This window comes from Onychomys torridus, chromosome 9 (assembly GCF_903995425.1).
Source record: "Onychomys torridus chromosome 9, mOncTor1.1, whole genome shotgun sequence".
Lineage (NCBI taxonomy): Eukaryota > Metazoa > Chordata > Mammalia > Rodentia > Cricetidae > Onychomys > Onychomys torridus.
This window is the reverse complement of record NC_050451.1, coordinates 89731665-89750784: the sequence shown is the minus strand read 5'-3', so window position 1 is coordinate 89750784 and position 19120 is coordinate 89731665. Positions and strand designations below refer to the sequence as shown.

Sequence of the window (19120 nt, the reverse complement as noted above, 5' to 3'; positions counted from 1 at the left end):
GATTTTGTAAATAACTCCAGGTAAAGGAAACCAATCAGCTCTAATGCTGCTGGGAGTAGCACACTGGTAGAAAATAGATCGAAAGCTATTATAGGATGGACCCCTCCATGGATGTTGGCTACACCTCTGACTGAGGGAGCTCTTGGTGCATTAGGCTACTTTAGAGACATCACCACTGTCTTTTCTTCCTAGGTGAATTACTGTGATTTCCATGAAGCTTTAGGTTCATGGCCCTTTCTAAAGCAGCAAGGATGATGTGGCTTTTTTTGTAACTTCCTCCTGGCTAGAGAGATAGCTCAGCAGTTAAGAGCACTTGCTACTCTTGCAGAGGACCAACGTTTGATTCCCAGCATAGACTCACAACCATCTGTAACGCCAGTCTCAGGGACTCTGATGCCCTCTTCTGGTGTTCTCAGGCATTGCATGTACATGATGCACAAATGCATACATGCAGACAAAACACCCAGACATAAAACTTTGTTAAAAGATCCTGTAATTATTTAAAGTATCTTAGCAATAGTTGTGAATTTCTTTCTATCCCATTTTCCATCTATTATATCTCATTTCTTATCTCAAGATAACAGTGTGACTATGGGCATTTGAGGGACCTGGCTAATGAAGATTTGCTCGTTTTGAAATGTCAGGCAGCTTTGTAGTGAATTGTGCATACTGTTAGCTTTCTTTGTACAGAAATGACTTCCAGGAAATGCCTCTCCTCCAAGCTGCTCTACCCACAATATTATCTGGTAAAAAAAAGATGAGGGCAAATGCAAATGAAAAAGGAATGTGGTACCCAGCTTTAGAAGAGTTTAACTATAGGAGAAAACAAAGACTCAACATGAACAGAATCATAAGCAAGACAGTGGGGAAATTCTCACAGCCTCCCAGTGAAGCAAAAGAAAGTGTAGAGATACTGTCCCAATATTGCAACCATATTGGGCATTTGCAGGGCATAACCCAAATTCGGGAAACTGAAATATACCAAGCATCAAGATTTCGTTCAGTCATGCTAGAAGGAAAAGCTAAATTAGCTGTTGTCTCTTGTAATGTATTGCATCACCAGAGCTGTAGAAAGAAACGATCAAAGGGTTTGAAGCCAAAGTATGGGGACAGCTACCCTAGAGATGTGTCAGAATGTTCTCGCTTGCTTTAACGCTGCCACAGTTCCACAGCATTTTTAAATGTGTAATTTTTTGAGGTTTGAGGCCTTACCCTCTATGAGGAAGGGATGGGGGTGGGATGGGGGGAAGAAGAGGAGATGAGGGATAGGGGACAGGGGTTGGTATATAAAAGGAAAGAATTTTTAAATAAAAAATTATAAAATAAAAAAAGAAATACTATCTTCCTAAGTTTACATTCTTTTAAAGAAGCCAATGAATTTCTGCAAGCATCAGGCTCTGTCAGTCTGCCTCTGCCTGCCTGTTTTCTTACCGGAGGTCTTCAAAGCAAGTGAATGCTTCACTCCACTTTGTACATACACTCTTCCCTTCTCTCCCTTGCCATGACATTCCCACAGAAATGTAGAGTCCTCACTAAATCTCATGAAGGTATCTGCTTAGACGTCACTGCAACTCAGGAATCCTTCCAAGAAAATTCCTGCATAGACTAGAATCTCATACTCTGCAGCACTAACCTGACATTTGTGTGGGTCCCCTCACCGTAGTCTATGCTCCATTAGGACACATCTGTTTGCATCATTGAGAGCAAGGTCTGGCACATAGTGGGTCTTCAATACTTACAGGTTAAATGAGAAAGAAATCCTCCTTTAATGGACATTTTGCTTTGCCTGGTTTCACTACCCATGGTAAACAATGATCCTAAAGCATTAAATAGAAATTTCAAGAAATGAACAATGCCCAGGTTTTAAATTGTTCCCAGGGTCCTGCTCCATCTATCCAGACTATGAATCATCCCTTGGAGATACAGAACACATATGTGCTCATCCACACTATATGGAGTAAGCCATCTTAGTAATGAGGCCAGCTGTCTGAGTAGCATAGTGCCCATAGACAGGGCTAAGGGCTCTTTATTATTTCAGACTTCCACTTAGATATCCAGAGGAAGACAATCGTGTGCCCTACACATATGTAAATACACACCCACATGGAGATGTTTATATATCTAGCTTGTCGTTTGTGCCCAAATGCACTGTAGGGTTAATGATCTGCCTAAGAGGGATTGTCCAGACTTGAGGGGAGGGGAATTCTAATAAGGTTTTTTTGTTGTTTTGTTTTGTTTGTTTGTTTTGTTTGTTTGTTTTGTTTTGTTTTAAACTTGGGCAATGTTTTAAAGCCAAGAGCCACTGTCCTTACAAATATTGCCTCTCCCACAAAGAAAATCAGAAAAAAATGACGGCAGACACATCCCACCCGCAAAGGACGTGTGCTCATTATCTGGGAGGGCATTGTGATTCCTGAGTCAGCGTCCTCCATCCACCCAAGCAGGCGGCTCTCCTGACCACAGTCGCCCAGCCCTGTTTGCTAAGGCAGAACCCCTGAAGCTCAGTGCTCACAGCTAGAGGAAGCTGTTGCTGCGTTCCAGATACTGATCATTTAAGTGTCCCCGTTAATCCTTTGGCCAGTGTCCTGTAGGAATCAGCGCTGGGGTGCCTGGGCTTCTAACACGGATGAATTAACTGCAAAACCTGATTTAAAAGTTACAGGCCCTTGAAAGAGACAGGGAAGGAGGGAGAACCCCGGATCTCCTTCCTGTGTTCACACTGCCACCTAGTGTTCAAGATGCAGAAAGGAAAAATGGAGGCATTCCCAAAGAAAGGACCTAGAAATGCTGTCGGTCGCCGTAGTGCTCCGTGTTACTGACTTCCGAAAATTCTATCAGTCCTCTCTCAACAGCTGAGTGTTTTACAAAATGGATTTTTTCTTTCAAAACTGCGATCACCATCCATAGGCTTCTCAATACTGCATTCACCACCCTCCAGCAACAAGCGGTTGAGGTAGAGAGGCACTACTACTCATTTAATTTAGTTTTACAAGTAAGAAAAGTGAGGCACATAGAGGGAAACCAAGTCAGAGAGACCCTCTAAGTCTCATACAGGGCAACTCAAGACCCCAGTCTTAGTTCCCAGCTTGACGTCATTCTGCATGTGATTTTCAACGAAAGGGTGCGTGGGATACTCAAGGATTTGAGGGATTGAGAGTGTTCCTTGCGGTTGCCAGGAGCTTTTCACAGGGAGGCTAGTGTGTCAGAGCTCAAGACTCAGCACCAGGCGTTAGCATAAATAACTAAACCCCAAGTCCACACCATCTGACAGTCCAGTTCCCCAACACATGTGAACGTGCCACAGTGCTGTTCCCTAATTGGAGCCATCCAAGCGCCTTACATTAAGAAGACGCCAGGCATTTAGCCCGTGCCTATAATTCCACCACTATTGTGGCTTAGGCAAGAGAAGCTGAATTCCAGGCAACCTGAATGACAATGGGGATCCTCTCTTAAAGGGGGCGTGGGGAGGCTTATAAGAGGGCAAGTCCACAAAATGGGATGAAGAGATGTAATGTACCTGAGATGGCTTCGCCAGTTCACTTTACTGTGTTTTGCTTGAAGCACTTCTAAGTTCCCATTTTTAATAATGCATTCCGGTTGTTGGGGGGGTGGGGAAGCATATAGCTCTCAATATGCGCATTTAATGTATTAATCACAACAAACATTTTCTAAATCTCTGTGGGGGGGGGGGGTAGAGAACATGCACACTCGGGGAGCTCACACACGTGTAAGTCTTCACCGTGCACTTAGTTTGAAACAGGGTCTCTTTTGCCATCGGCAAGCATACAGCGAGTTACAGGGCTCACAAGCTCCCTGGGATTCTTGGGTCCCTGCCTGTCTTCCTGCCATAGAAGGGCTAAGATAAGAGGCAGAGAGGCACCACCACATGCAGCTCTTACATGGGCTCTGGGATCCAAACTCAGGCCCTTCATTGCCTGGACAGCCAGTAAATATTGGTGTTTTCAGCCCTGCTAGATCTATAGATGTTGAAAATATTTTCAAAAGTATTAGTTGCAGATGAGAATTGCTACCTGTGAAACATTTAGTTTCCTCTCAAAAAAAGAAAGAAAGAAAGAAAGAAAGAAAGAAAGAAAGAAAGAAAGGAAGGAAGGAAGGAAGGAAGGAAGGAAGAAAATCTTAACATTGGAAACTTTTTAACCACCAAGTTTAAAAGGGCCTACACTTTTTCTCAAAGAGGAATTATTTTTCACTCATTTTTAAATTGGTTTCTTTATTTACAAAAAAATAAGTTTACTTACCTTTCAGTTTATGCTAGAAAACATAGTCCAGCCCACTCATCGGGGAACTGGATCCATAGATTTAAAATGCTTTTTGTAATGGAGAAGACTGCACAGCTTGAAGACCTAGCCATCAAACACATGTTAAGGGGCAGCATGGCCATTTCCCGTCTCCCTACAAGGTGTTATTCTACTCTAGTAGGGTCTGGCTTTCCTAAAACCAACCACCTTTGGGGATTTCTGGCTTAAATTAGTTGATGATAAAATCTGCAGTAAGTGAAATAAAGTTAGTTGAACGGTAACTTTATTCTGGGGAAAATCTTATCCCAAACTAATGATTCCATCAGAAGATAGGCATACATGGATTTTTGGAAATTGTTTTTAATAGGGGAATAATCCACTGCTGTGTATCTGGCCTCCTCGAATGTTTTCCTTTTGATTGGCTCATAAGAAAGCCATTTTACTATCCATCACTGGAACATAATTTGGCAAATTCCACAAACTCAGAAGTGATGGAGACACCCACACTGTAAAGCAAACCTCCCACACTGAATTATTAGTTTGCGTGTTTGTTTCTTTGGCAAGATTTTCTGTGCCTCTTCCAGTAATATTTGCTGACAAAGGACTGCCCCTGTTCTTTTCAGTATATAACGGCAGCTATTTACATCTCCACAGATATATCAAAGACCTTTGCCTATCATTCGCTACTACATAATGAAACCTTAGGAGAGACTCCCACAAAGCTGCCCTTCTACGTACTATATTCTAGCCCCTCCTGAGAGGACTACATTGTTGACTTTGAATGCACTGTAAAAACAGAAATTTGTCTTGGTTTTCTTCATGTGCGTCAGTGTTTGGCCTGCAAGGTGATGCTATGAGCAGATTGCAAGACGTAGCAATGTACTCGAAGCTAATGACCAAATAAAGGCACCACGCTAAGCCTGCAAGCTGGGTCATTCCCGCTCAGTCTTTGACATGCCTCATGTTGTCTCTGCACAGGTGGAAAGTGAGACTGTAAAAAAGGTGTTGTGTTAGTCAGCCCTCTGTGAGCTATTGGGGAAATCTTCTCTTATTTTTACTTTTTTTCCAAGACAGGGTTTTTCTATGTAGCTCTGGCTGTCCTGGATCTTGCTCTGTAGACAGGCTGGCCTCAAACACATAGAGATCTGCCTGCCTCTGCCTCCCGAGTGCTGGAATTAAAGGCATGCAACGCCACTGCCTGGCAGGAAAATCTTTCACTTTCATTTCAAACATTAAAATACATGTAAATCAGTGTTTTAATATTCAAACAAGTTTCTATTTTCCTGAAAACAGAACACCTTACATCTCATTTTGTATTCCAATAGCAGAGCAGGTGAGTTATGTTCCAGGAAAACAGGCATCAGAGGTCAGGGAAAGAACCACTGTCAACTGAAAAATTAAGTCTGCTGAGATTACAAGTGCTGTTTTATTATCTTTTGGAGATGAGCAAATATTTATAAATATGACTCCATAAAAACTAGTATCTAGAATTGGATTCACATTAATGTATTCCCCTTAAAGAAACAGCCATGAGGGAAATATATTAATTCATGATTTTAGCTGGCAAACACCAAAGTAGTTACAGTATGCTGAATAATATCCCCCAAAGATGTCATCCTCCTAAGCTGTGGAGTCGATAAATACGTTACTCCATACAGGTCAAGGGATTCTGCAGGTATGATTAAGGAGCTAGGCAGAGAGATGTGCTCCAGCTTACAGAGTAGGACTGTTGACACAAGAGTTATAGGGTAGGACCAAGGGACAGAAGCTGAAGTGGACAGTGGCTAGACTATATCCACACACCTGCTATCCATGCTTCTAATGGGACATGCAGCCCCCATGGAAGGCATCGTGAAGAGCGCCTCAGGTAAAGAGCCCAGTAGGACACTTGGAGCTACTGGGCACACCATCCCAGAAGTCACTGCAGGACCATGTGAACATATCCAGTGCTCAGAGGCTACCCACAGTTAAGACTGAGATCCTTTTGTGAGTGATTTTAATCTGAAGGACTTGCAAATGATAGACAAAATTATATTTGAAAATCTCTCCTTCAGAGAAAATGGAGAGTCCAATAGATACCAAGTTCAACCACAGAGGGGAGGAAGTTAAATATTCACATCTGTACTTAATAATGTGAAAATGCCATGCACGGTCATATTTTGAACAGCCCTGGCATTTATAGAGTCCTCAACACTCCCTGATGTGAGCCTACTTTCCTCACATTTCCTACATTCCTGAGACAAGGACTCAGGCATTATGGGCATTCTAAACACTACTACTAACCTGAATTTCAGATGGCCTCAGATGGAGCATTTCACAGCTAAGACATCCTAATTTGGGTCAGAAGTAAGAAGAGCTTTACATGACTGGGGGCTTGAACTGGAAATCCCTCAGACCAACTATGATGGACTTTTCCCAGCTGCTGCTGTGCATCAGGTTGAGGAAGCAAATGAGCTTCTAAAAAATGTAAGGGTAACACTGTTTGAAATGGAGACAGGCAGATTAATCAGTGTCCCCCAGGCAAATCACTAACACAGAAATCTTTTGAAGCTAATAAAGAACTTCACCTTTTTTTAAAAAAAAAAAAAAAGATCACACAAAAATATATTATGTGTGATCTCAATAGGCCTCTCCTGTGGAATTTTTAGTAAATTCTATTTCTAGTCTAATCTACTTGCAATAGAAAGGAGTTGGGATAATCCTCCACAGAAATAAGTTGTGAGAAATAAACAACTATCCACAAAGTACTCTAAGGATTTTCTTAATGTAAGTATCGCAGAGCTCCATCGAGTTACAGAGCAGAATAAGATTTACTAGATCGCCAAGCCTTATGAGTTTAGAATTTAATTTTAAAAGATGAGTATTTAATCCACATTCTGCTGTCCTGAAGTTTTTATTAAAAAAAAAAAAAACAAAAAAAAAACCTGAAGAGGAAATGGTCTTTCACATGTTTTAGACCAAGTATTTGCAAAGTACCCAGCATCCTAGTTTTCATCTTACCATCACCACAAGCCAGCCTTTCTAACTGCTAGAACACATCTTTTTTGACTAACACCACCTCCACACATGATCTTTGTCCGGTCTCCTTTTCTCTAGAGACTGGTTCTTAAGAAGGCCCCTGAAATCAAGATAAGGTATCTTGAGAATTCATGAATGCTAACTATAATAACCAGTATGGTTGTCTCCTCAACATTCATTCCGTCAAAACCTCCTGGATTAATAGCATGGTTGCTGACTGTTCTGACAGGCAGCAAGGGAAGAAATCCTGATGGACGTGATCATGCTTGGCTCAAAATAAGCCAATGACTCAAGCTCTAACCATAACTAGGGTATTTTGATGAAGACTTCTGGGAAGTCCTCCCATACAATGAAGAGAATTAAAAAAAAAAAAAACAGTCTCCTTTTCAACATGCAAGGAAGTCCAAAGCTTATCAGCACCTATAGTATCAATTAGTCAGGATCAGCCAACATTGTAGATAGCCAAAGAGCCTGAAATGAATGAGAAGTTCTTCTAACATTATTGAACTGTTAATTAAATCAAACTTATTGATTACCTCTGGGTCAGGAAATTATTTCTTTATATTCATGTAGACTTGAGCATATAAATATAAGACACATAATGAGTATCACTTCCTTCTGCTGCTTAAGCCCAATCATTTATTTCCAGCTAACTGTAAATGCATCTACATATTTGCCTTGCTGTAGTACATTCTGTCCCAACAGAACTTGTTTCCTCTCTCACGAAGGACTGCTCTCTAAACGACCTTATCTCTAGGTCTGTGGGTCCCAGGTGGGCTGTGTCCTCTCAGTCATCTCCCACCTCCATTTTTCTTGTATCTCTTGTTTACTGTCTACCTACCATGGTAGTATTCTTTCTCTTGTTTTGTGTTTTGTTCTTTGACACAGGATTTTTATTTGTAGCTCTGGCTATCCATTCTGTAGACCAGGCTAGCCTTGAACTCACAGGTCCACCTGCCTTTGCCTCCCAAGTACTGGCATCAAAGGTGTATACCATCCTGTCACCTGTACCATTATTCTAAACACTGGTGATACAATCAAAATCAGACGATCCCATGCCCCCATAAAACTTGTATTGTTCTAAAGTCCAAAAAGATTAGTAAATGAGACCAAAAATACAGAGCAATTACAGGCTGAAAAGTACCCTTAAGTCTTAAAGCTGCCTCAGAGAATGAACTCTGCTGGTCACCACAAATCCTCTGAGATGCCATTTGACCAAATAAAAAAACAAACCTAAAATGAGGATAAGGCAGTTGAGTTGTTCTCCTTCCTGGAAAGTGCTTCTGGAAATCATGCTGTCCCAGGACATTTTTAATCTCTAGAACCATAAGACAATATTTCTCCAAGTATTTTTAGTGAGCATATGGTAATTATACAGATTTATTGGATACAGTTATAACTAAACACACACACACAATGCATAGTGAACAAGTCACTGTGATAATTTTATCTCCTTGAAACATCACTTCTTTGTGTCAGGACTCTTCAGACTCCTCTTTTTTGTTCTCCATGAAAGACGGACTAAAATTGTTTTATACTACAGTATCCTAGTGTCCTGGATAATTTTGGACATTGCTCCTTCTTGCTCTTCTGGCACCACGTCAAATAGTCACCACTCCCGGATACATTATCACACAGGGCAGAGCTACTGAGCTGCCCCATCCCTCAGCAGCACAGGCCAAACTATGATGTAAGCTTTCGGTGAAGATACAAGAGAGAAATCCATGGGAGGCGGACTCAACGCAGAAATGCTTTCATTGTTTTTCAAACGCTTGATCTGTTAAAATCGTATGTGCTCTAAACAATGCCAAATAACACCTCTGCCACAAGGACATCTCTACTCCTTTAGTGACCACAGCTCTCCACATCTCACACAGCATGCTCCTCCCGCAGCCCAGGTCTCCTTTACCATGGACTCAAATGAGTAGATATGCGCTTCAGAAATCAGTTGTTTTTTTAAATAATCTGAAAGTTGCTTTCTTGTCTCCACACATACATTTGTGCACAAACTAGTTTTTAATGTTGTACTCACTGGCTGGAACTTGGGCTTGTGTGAGCATATCTTTTAATCCCTCTTCCAGATTGCAAGGAAGGATGTAAAAGTGCTATTAAAAAAGTAAAATAAAATCCCAATAGTACCCCTATTAGACATGTCTCTTAAGTGTAACCATCAAGAGGTACTTATTATGCTGTTACCACTGAAATTCAGACAGTTCCACCTTTGGCGTTGGGAATTAGACTTCACTCTGATATTTAGGAATATTTCAAGGAAAATACTAAGATTAAATTCTTAAAAAAAAAAAAAAAAAAAAACCAACTAGTTTTCATGCTACTTTCCTTCGTTAATTTAGTACCAAAGGAGGCTCATGCTTTAACATATGTATGAAGTAAAAGCTTCTTTTACAACTATGTTCATGCACACTCCCAAACAAAAACACCTTCTTAGTAATGTGGGACCAAGAAATCAATTACGCTTGCCCACTTCTGCTCTTAGAGTGAGGCATAGAAAGTACTAGTTTCTTTAGGAGAGACTGGATGTTAGGAAATGCCGCTCACACATGTTCTGCATGATTCTTAACCATTCTGCAACCTAATCTTTGGGAGTCACTTGTCCACAGTCTACACACAGTCTTCTCAGCTTAGCCCACACAGAAGACAAAGAAATCCTAACTCTGCAAGTTAGTCAAGTAGCTCAGAAATGGTCCAAACACGGAACGAAGGAAGGAAGGAGGGAGGGAGGGGAGGGAGGAGGGAGGGAGGGAGGGAGGGAGGGAGATGTTACTAAGAATGTGGGTGAAAGGGAATCATGCACTTCTGTATTGTCAGTAGGAGTGTAAATTAGTCAGCCACTATGGAAATCAGTATAGAGGTTCCACAGATAACTGAAAATTGAACTACCACAGGACTCAACTACACCACTCTTGAGTTTATACCCAGAAGACATTCTAAGAAGATACTTACATTTCAATTCCAATTGTAACAATTTTCAAAACAGCCAAGTTACAGAATCAGCCTAGGTGTCCACCAACCAATGAATACACAAAGAAAATGTGGTAAACATATATAATGCATTTTATTTGGCTATAAAGAAAAATAAACTAACATCATTTTAAGAAAATAAACACAGGAGTCAGTTGAAAACTTAAATAGCAAACATGCTTGCTGCCAAACCTGATGGTCTGAGTTTGATTCTGAGAGCCTACATGGTGGAAGGAGAGAACCAGCTCCTACACGTTGTCCTCTGACCTCACACACTGTGGCTGGCTGGCTGGTGCTGTCTCTCTCTCTGTGTCTCTCTCTCTGTCTATCTCTCTCTCTGTCTCTCTCTCTCTCTCTCTCTCTCTCTCTCTCTCTCTCTCTCACACACTCACACACACACACACACAATGTAAAAAAAATAGCTATAAATAGGAAACCATCCTATTAAAGTAAAATAACTTAGGACAAACATCATGTTTTCTCTCATTTGTAGACACTACATTTTATATACAAACAAAATCATTCTTATAAATGACATGAAAGTAGAGGTCCTCCTGTCCGGGGAAAGGAGGAGATAATGGAGGGTAAGCACAACCAAAGTATGTGAGACACCCAGATAAAAGTATCTTCATGAAACCCATGGCTATATGGGTTTAAAACACCATATAAACACCAATAAAAAAGAAAAGAAAATGAAACAGAGCCCTAGGGGTGTGGTTTATGGTATGAAGAAAGGGAGAGGAGAGAAGAAATGATAAGAACATGGGGAACATGCAGTATTAGCTAAGAATGCGGAATAAACGTCTGCTTGCAGAATGAGGCCAAGGACTGCTGCTTTTCATTGGGGTTTGGGCCTGCAAGCTAAACAGTATGGGGCATTTGGCAAATTTTCCTGAATAAGTACATAGTACTTTAATAACTGGAAATAAAAATAGTTGCTCAGCAACAAAAAACTCTGGAACTAATTTTTATTTTTCTCCCACATAAACACTTAACTACATATTTTAAGCCTCTCACTCACTCTGTTTACATTTTTATAAAGAATCCAAGTGTCCTTATATTTTTATTCAAAGCACACTAAAGTTTTACATCACTTATTTTTTATCCAAATTTCTTTTAAAAACTACTGCTTTTGCTCTATTTTCTAGACTCCTTAAAGGACAAAATAACAGATTTTTAAAACTAATCCAACAGTTCACAACATACATCATCATAAAAAAGCGTTAAAAATCATAACATTATCTGAATTAAAATTTATGATTAAAATTTTTCTGCAGAGCCATTATGGTTGTGGCAGTAGTTGAACAGAAATTCACATACCAAAATTTGTCAAGCTATACACACTAAATATAAATACTGCAGTTTATGATATGTCCACTGTACCTTAGTAAAGACACATCAGATATAGTATCAAGAAGGTACACATACTGAAATACAATTCAAAGACTTGAAAGGGGTCAGTACAGGAGGTAAGAGCACTTGTTTCTCGTTCAGAACCTGAATTCAGTCCCCAGGACCCATGCTGGATATCTCACACCCTCCTCTGGCCTCCACGGACACCAACATGCCTGTCACACACACACACACACACACACACACACGCACGCACGCACGCACGCACGCACGCACGCACACACGCACGCACGCGCACGCACACGCACACACACGCACACACACACACACACACACACACACACGCACACACACGCATCAGATACTTTTAACTTTTAAAAGAAGGACTGCAAGAGACACAAACTCATTAAATGAGTAAATTAATAACTCAACAAATAATTTTTTTAAAAAAAGAACCACTCCTTAAATGCATCACCAATTTTATTTACAAAGGCAACTGAACAGAAAATCTCACTAGTTTCTGCAGAAAATTCCTGGTGTACAAACCATGGTTATTTTTTATTATTGAAAATAAGCAGCTTTCTACTGATATTTGCTTAGCAACAACAGTCCTTGTAAAGAAAATAGAATGCCCTCCTCAAGCAAATAAAATATGACATAAGCAAAATTATTTTTCAATTGGATTATTTCTGTGTAAAGAAAACCACAAAAAAGCAAATTTATGGGTGGATTTAAGTGAAATTTTTCATATGGTTCCACATTAACTTAGAATACATTACAGTAAACAGTAAACACAATTACATATTTATATTAACTATTTCAAATAATGTTTAAGAACTTAAAAAAAATAAAATAAAATACCCTCTTCAAAACACCACTAAAGGGTCAAACTAGATCATCATCAGCCTTAAAAGTACTTTTTTAAGTTCTTGGGGGTTGTTTTCTGCTTGTGCTTTTAGGGTGCCGAATTCAAAAGGCAAGTACTTCACTTCCTCACACACATAATCACCTTATAAATAAACAACAAAAATACAGGTCCTACCAACACTACAGTGTTCCTGTGTCATCTAATGAGGCAAAGGTTATTCTTTTTTTTAAAAAGAGGGGGAACATACAAGACATATTTATAGTTCTGCATCAGCAGCCACCGCCTCCTCCTCTTCTATCTGCAACAGTGCTGCCGAATGGAGGCTTACATCACATGGCGGTTGGCCGTCCAGCTGATCAGGCAAGGAGAGAAGAGAGGAAAGTGCTCAGATTCAAAAGCATGTGGACATCAGCACTTGGAGCTATACAGCAGTCATCACTCAGAGTGGCCCAGTGAGGTAGAAAGAGTTGCCTGTCATGCAGTCTTAGGATAAAGGCAGGCAAATCGAAGCCTCTGGGGGTCTAGAATTCTTTATTTGTAAAATAGAGTAAAAATTAACTGCTGAATAAAAAAAAAATACTTTCAACTCTCTATTATTTGTACTGAAGGAGAGAAAAGGCATGGGCAATGATTCCAAAAATCAATTATATTTGGCTTTGGATTTAAAAGAGAAAAGTGCACACACATACACACTTCCCCCCACCAGACCCCATGCCCAGCCTTGACATTCTCCCAACTTCAGGGTCCATGTCCCAGGGAGGCCTGGACAGCCCAGAGAGAAGGCTCAGAAGCCATTGACAAATAAAAGAGAGTTGACCAGTTCAAATCATTTCCAAACACGCTTCATATAAGGGGCCATATAAATACCTCTGAGTTCAAAAGCAATAGGTTTGTAGATACCACTTGTAACACCCTTTCACAACAAGGAAGAAACATGTTACCAGCGTCAAGGTTCAAAATGATATACAGCAATAACTGTTGTCTTGCTGAGGCTATAAACACACAACCGAGTTATGCTACCCTATCCTTCACAACGCTCAAACACATGCTTAGTAAGAAGTAGCATTTAAATTTTTTTTTTAATTCAATGACACTGAAACACCATATAAACAGAATCAAGGCTCTCTTTTTCAAAAATACATGTATGGATACATGGCTACGTATTAACATAAAGCAGAAAGTGACTCTTAGGTTCAATCATTTGCAGAGTTGATTACATTATAAGTCACATAAATAAGAACTCATCATTAGATAATAGAAATGAGCTGATGAGAAATGGAGCCTTAATCAGAAAGCAGACTTGTCTTAACCTCTATTCTGTGCCCAGGAGTAACTAGAAGTTTCTCCTGGATCTTTGCAAACCAGAGTCAAGGTCCTGATTTCTGGGTATAACCCCCTTCAGTTCCTCTACCCCATAACCTCCTCTAGATGGCTAGGATTTGGTAGACTCTTTGAAGGAGACAGACTATGACCTCTGAAACCCAGGATCCTATGGTAGTGAACCTGAGGTGGAGGTGGCTACAGGCTCAGGGAAAGGCATGGGAACCCGTGGTCTCCTCAAAAGACAAGAAATTTTCTCTTTGATTTGCTCTCTTACATTTGAATCGGAGATAGCAGTCATTGCAGTACAGTTGGTGGTTTCGGATTCTGACTTCGGCTCCTGAGGAGGAGCCTCCGAGGTCACGTTCACAGGAGACACACTAACACACAAAAGAAAGCGTACAGTCAGGTGATTCCAGAAAGCTCGGAGCACTCTCAGAAGGCAGATGCATGGGATGAAGGGATATGCAGAAGTGGGCTGGGAGGATTAGAGAGTGCAGCTCCTGAACTCTTGGGTATATTACAGCAAAGCAAAGGGTAGAGAAGACCAAAAGACAGTGGATTCAAACCAAGCCTGCCAGATTAGACACTAAGAATTCATAAAGCAAAATTTAAAAACAAAGATGACCATTCTAAATATACTGGGGCTGGAGAAATACAAAAACAATTTGCTAATTGGCTTAAAGAAATTTAGTCTTCATTGTTTCAAGGAAATAAAGGCTAACATAACATGTATGAACAGGAGGAAAATAGAATTTGGGTTTTTGGCATTCTAGTCTAGAGTTGGCCTCTCCCAGTGTCCCCAGAGCACTAGATGAGCAAGCATTCATGGGGTGCCTTACGTCAAGGCTAGGGACTTTGGCATTCTCTGTATTTCTCTGTTTTTGTCTCTTTTTTCTGTGTGTGGGGGGAGGGGTGTTCAAACACTATTTTGATTCATTCTGCTGTACGTGGGTTTATACATACACATTTATATGATTATATGATTAGCATGCTGCTAACTTTGGAACTCTTGAATCAAAAATGGGGAGACTTTCTACTGGCCCAGTGAAATTTCAAGAATTAAACCAATGTGTTCATAGACAGATACTGTAAAGCAAAGAATTACGGCCTGGACTCTTCTCTGTATACAAAAACACTATCAGGGATAAGCAGGCTGTGCAACTATAAAAATATTTACAGTGGTTTTCCTTCCAGACACTATTAAAATCTATCCATTAGACACTGATAACTGCATGTCTCTGTGCTGCTAATAATGCTGGTGAATTAAATTTTAAGTCTACCTGTGGCAGCATGCTAGAGAACACACAATGCACCATAAATTTTATTATAGGATCCGAGCCGATTAGAGCTACAAAAAGCATAGGGCTTCCAGACTGACTTTCATAAGAAGACTCCAGATTTGAGAACCAAGTAGCAGCAAGCAATTTGTGATTCCAGCACAGCACAGACTGACAAATAACAGCGCCAAGCTTGTTAGTGGCACATCCACAACCCAGTGGCTCATAGAAGCCATGCGCTCTCCAAGCAAAGCATAGCGGCTGGCAAGCTCTTCGTCTCAGGCTCACCTTAAAACAATGTAAATGATAACAAAGACCCAGAGTCTCGATGATCATAGCAGCTCCTTTGCCCAGAATGTTATTACAGTAGGAGCACACACGCTTCCCACTCACTGACCTAGATGTGGAACAAGAATGGAATGGAGGCTTTCACCTATGCTGTGCAAGGTTGGCATTCAAAGTCACACTGTCATTGGCAGAAATGATCATAACTTAAGAAAGGCTCTTTATATCTGTGGGAGAAAAAACTCTCAGCAGCCAGCAAAATAAGATCATTATACCTTGACCTGTCTCGACGGAGGCTCTAGGGACCTTGATGCCTGTTCACCTAAAGGAACGACTTCAATGTGATTGGTCCATTTGGGACTTTGATTCCAATCCCCTGAGATCACATATGCACTCGTCAGTATCCCTTATCTGCTACATCTTTTTGCTAATTCAGTTGACTCATCTACAAAATTCCACTCACAGCATCCCATTCTCAGGTCCACCAGAGCCTCTGTGATTTGCCTTCTCACATTTACATTTCACCCCTTCTTTTTCAATTTTCTGGTTAGAAATAGGAATGCTTTCTTGACTGCACTTCTGTTGAGAATGATGTCATCATAGCCCAAGAGCTGCCAATGAGTCAGGGATGGGGATTCCCACTTTGCTTTCAGATCTCAGGCTGGTCTCTCCTGGTGCTAAAAAGAAAGCACCTACCTCCTTACTTTCTCATCCCTGAAGAAGGAGCACACCACCACAGCACCACTGGGAGTACAGGGAATGCATGGCTATTGAGAGTCAGGTGTGAAGAGAGCAGTCTGCCAGACGAAGACCTTCCCTGGGCTCTTCCACTGTCCTCTCTCACATATGGGGCCACAGTGGGAGAATAAGTGAATGGTGGTCCTTCTCCTCTACAAACTCCATCTACCCCTAGAAACTGACCATGAGGCCTTCTGGCCCCTTTCCTTTCATTCAACTCTCTAACATATTTTGTAGCTCTTGCTAATTGTAACATTATTTTAATATATATCTTCATATACATATATATTCTTATCTAAGTCTATAAATTAATAGCTTAAAATATCCAAATATGGATGGATTTCTACCTTTAATCATTTACATTTGTGATGGAAACTAGAACACCTTTTGGATGAAAACAGAGGACTGACTCCTGGAGAAGCTGTGAAGACCTGAAAATACAGCCCACATTGACATCAGGGCATCACCCCATGGCCCAGGGCAAGGGGCTATTCCAGACTCTACCTTTTGGGGGGGGGGGTTTAAGACAGGGTTTCTCTATGTAGCTTTGGTGCCTGTCCTGGATCATGCTCTATAGACCAGCCAAGGCTGGCCTCGAACTCACAGAGATCTGCCTGGCTCTGCTTCCCAGTGCTGGGATAAAAGGCGTGTGCCACCACCGCCCGGCTGACTCTACCTAACTTTTACACCCACCCCGGAACATATGGACTGCAGAAATCAAGTGATGAAGAGCAAACTGGTGGCAGACTGGGTAACAGATGAAGCAACCCAAGACTCAGAAAGCAAGATCAATCTAGCTTGTTAAAACTGCCCAGGCTATGAAGCGTATTTATCATGCTTTTCTTCACACTCCATTCCAATGAGTTTCTAGTAGAGTGCCATTAAAAGTCAGACACTCATACACTGCTTTTACTTATCAATATAAATGCATTTGTGAGCCACTCTATCCTTGGTTGATGCCACATGGTGATCTATTCAGAGAAAACTTCCAGCTGAGACACTGACCAAAAGCACAGGCAACAAAGAGCCTGGCAACATGCAGACGTGTTGAGTCTCGAGTGCCTTTCCCAGACATCTGTAGACACTAGGCAGGCAGCAGACAGAGGCAGAAGAAAGCCCTCTCAATTGCTTTGATACAAGAACATCAAATTTCATGCACTCAAAAGGACTAGTTTTTCTTCTTTACTGGATAATTTGGGCATCGTTTTAATGAAGAAACACACTTGAAATTAAGACAAGGGGACAACAAAAGGGGCCTCACCTGTTACGGAGCTGAGAGCTTGACTGTGACATTGAAGGGGAATGGCTTCGTGGGGTGGGAGACCCTGGGGGGGCAGGGCCTGGGATGATGGCCTTCACTGGGCCCCCTGGAGGCAGTACAGCAGAGGATGGGTTCCGCATGTAGGCACGGTTTGATGTGGACAACAGCTGTGGAGGTGGGCGACTGAAGTCTTGGACAGAAGAGGAGGCATAGACTCCTGCAGGCTGGTTGTGCCATGGAGACTGCCTCCAAGAACTGGGCCGCTGGGAGTCCAGATTGTCCAGAGACTCCCCTCTGAAACACAGGAAGAAGTCACAGGAGTAAGATGAGCCACTCAACTGGAGATCATCCATTGGATGCAATGTATCATTGGGGTCAATGTAAGACCCATTTTATGTATATCCTAGGCTGCAATAAATCTGAATGCAATTACACAATTACTTTTAATAATAAAATTGTTCTGCACCAGAGATATTGTGACATGTCATACTCAAGTAACCTTCTTTAGCATGGTGCTTAGACCAAAGACCAACTATCAAAGAGGGAAGAAAACTATTTTTTAAATAAAAGCAAATACTAGAAAGGCAGTCACCCATGCCTTAAATCTTAAACAGTTTAGACATACAAACCTCAGTCCTTCAAAATTCAACCAGAAAATAAATTTTAAGCATATAATAAGCATTAAGCTAGACATTTCCACAGACATATTTAACTTCCTCGTCACAGCACTATACAAGGTTGTTTTTAATCTCATAGAAGTTCCTTTAACCAAACCAGGAGTGTGGGAGTAAGGTTCTGACTTCAAACCAAAGTCCCCCTTGACTCCACTGCAACCCAAGCCTGCCTCCCAGACATTCTCACCATCCCAAGTCTTATGTGTCAACAACTGTTCAATGTCCACATGACTGGAAACAGTCATTAGCCTCTTTCCTTGGACTGAAGACATGCTGAAAACAGGATTTGCCTATTCTACAATAGCTAGCTCTGAATTGTGAGCAACATTCTAGGTGATTTGGTTAGTGCTTTTAAAACTTTCTTCCTACCAGAAGCTTAAACAATACAGCTATTTTTAGCTTCACATCACATGTATCACAATATATTACTACACAGAGAATGAGTCCAGAAACATGAAAGGGGCTTCTGGGCAAGGGGTTCCTCATTCCCTCACTTTCTATACATTCCCTAATCCCCCAAAGTCACAACCTTTGTGAGTTCTTACAGATTTTTCTCAGAGATACAAGGAAATATTTACACATACACACAAATTTGTATATGTAAGTTAATACATGCATATAGATAGATAGATAGATAGATAGATAGATAGATAGATAGATAGATAGATGCACTCACTATATGGCATTCTTCAGCAAATGGGAACAATATGGTTTTTATTCTTTTACAACAGTTTAAAATAACTTGTTTGCCATCTAATATATATGATCTTGAATCATGTTAATGCCTCTTTATGTGATAGACTATACACCAATGGTCCCCCAAGAACCATGCCTTTTTGTATCTTCTCTCCTATCTAGCCCCTTTCACTGACGCTGGATTTGACCATGTGGCTACTTTGAAGTGTAGGGCATTGGCAAACACGATATGCATGGAGAGTGATAAGCATTTCCATGTCAGGAACTGTCACTGTGAAAGAGGACCTTCTGAATGTGAGTGCCACACCATGAGGCAGCTCCAGAAGCCCCATGGGAAGAAAATTACAAAACACGGAAGGAAGGAAGGAAGGAAGGAAGGAAGGAAGGAA

General features: G+C 41.0%; 1 protein-coding gene across 4 annotated transcripts in view; it reads right to left on the bottom strand.

Moving 5' to 3' along the window:
* Positions 1-12071: 12071 nt before the first annotated feature.
* Lmo7 (LIM domain 7) overlaps positions 12072-19120 on the bottom strand; it is a 214716-nt gene continuing 207667 nt past the window's right edge. For 3 of the 4 annotated variants that reach the window (XM_036199233.1, XM_036199235.1, XM_036199232.1), the window contains 4 exons: positions 17362-17655; positions 15366-15474; positions 14075-14177; positions 12733-12829 (listed from right to left, as the gene is read on the bottom strand). In XM_036199233.1, the coding sequence (XP_036055126.1) occupies positions 12807-12829; positions 14075-14177; positions 15366-15474; positions 17362-17655 (529 nt within the window). In that variant the 3' untranslated portion in view covers positions 12733-12806. Of the gene's footprint in view, positions 12830-14074; positions 14178-15365; positions 15475-17361; positions 17656-19120 lie in introns of all 4 variants that reach the window. The other variant, XM_036199234.1, reaches the window with a different exon arrangement.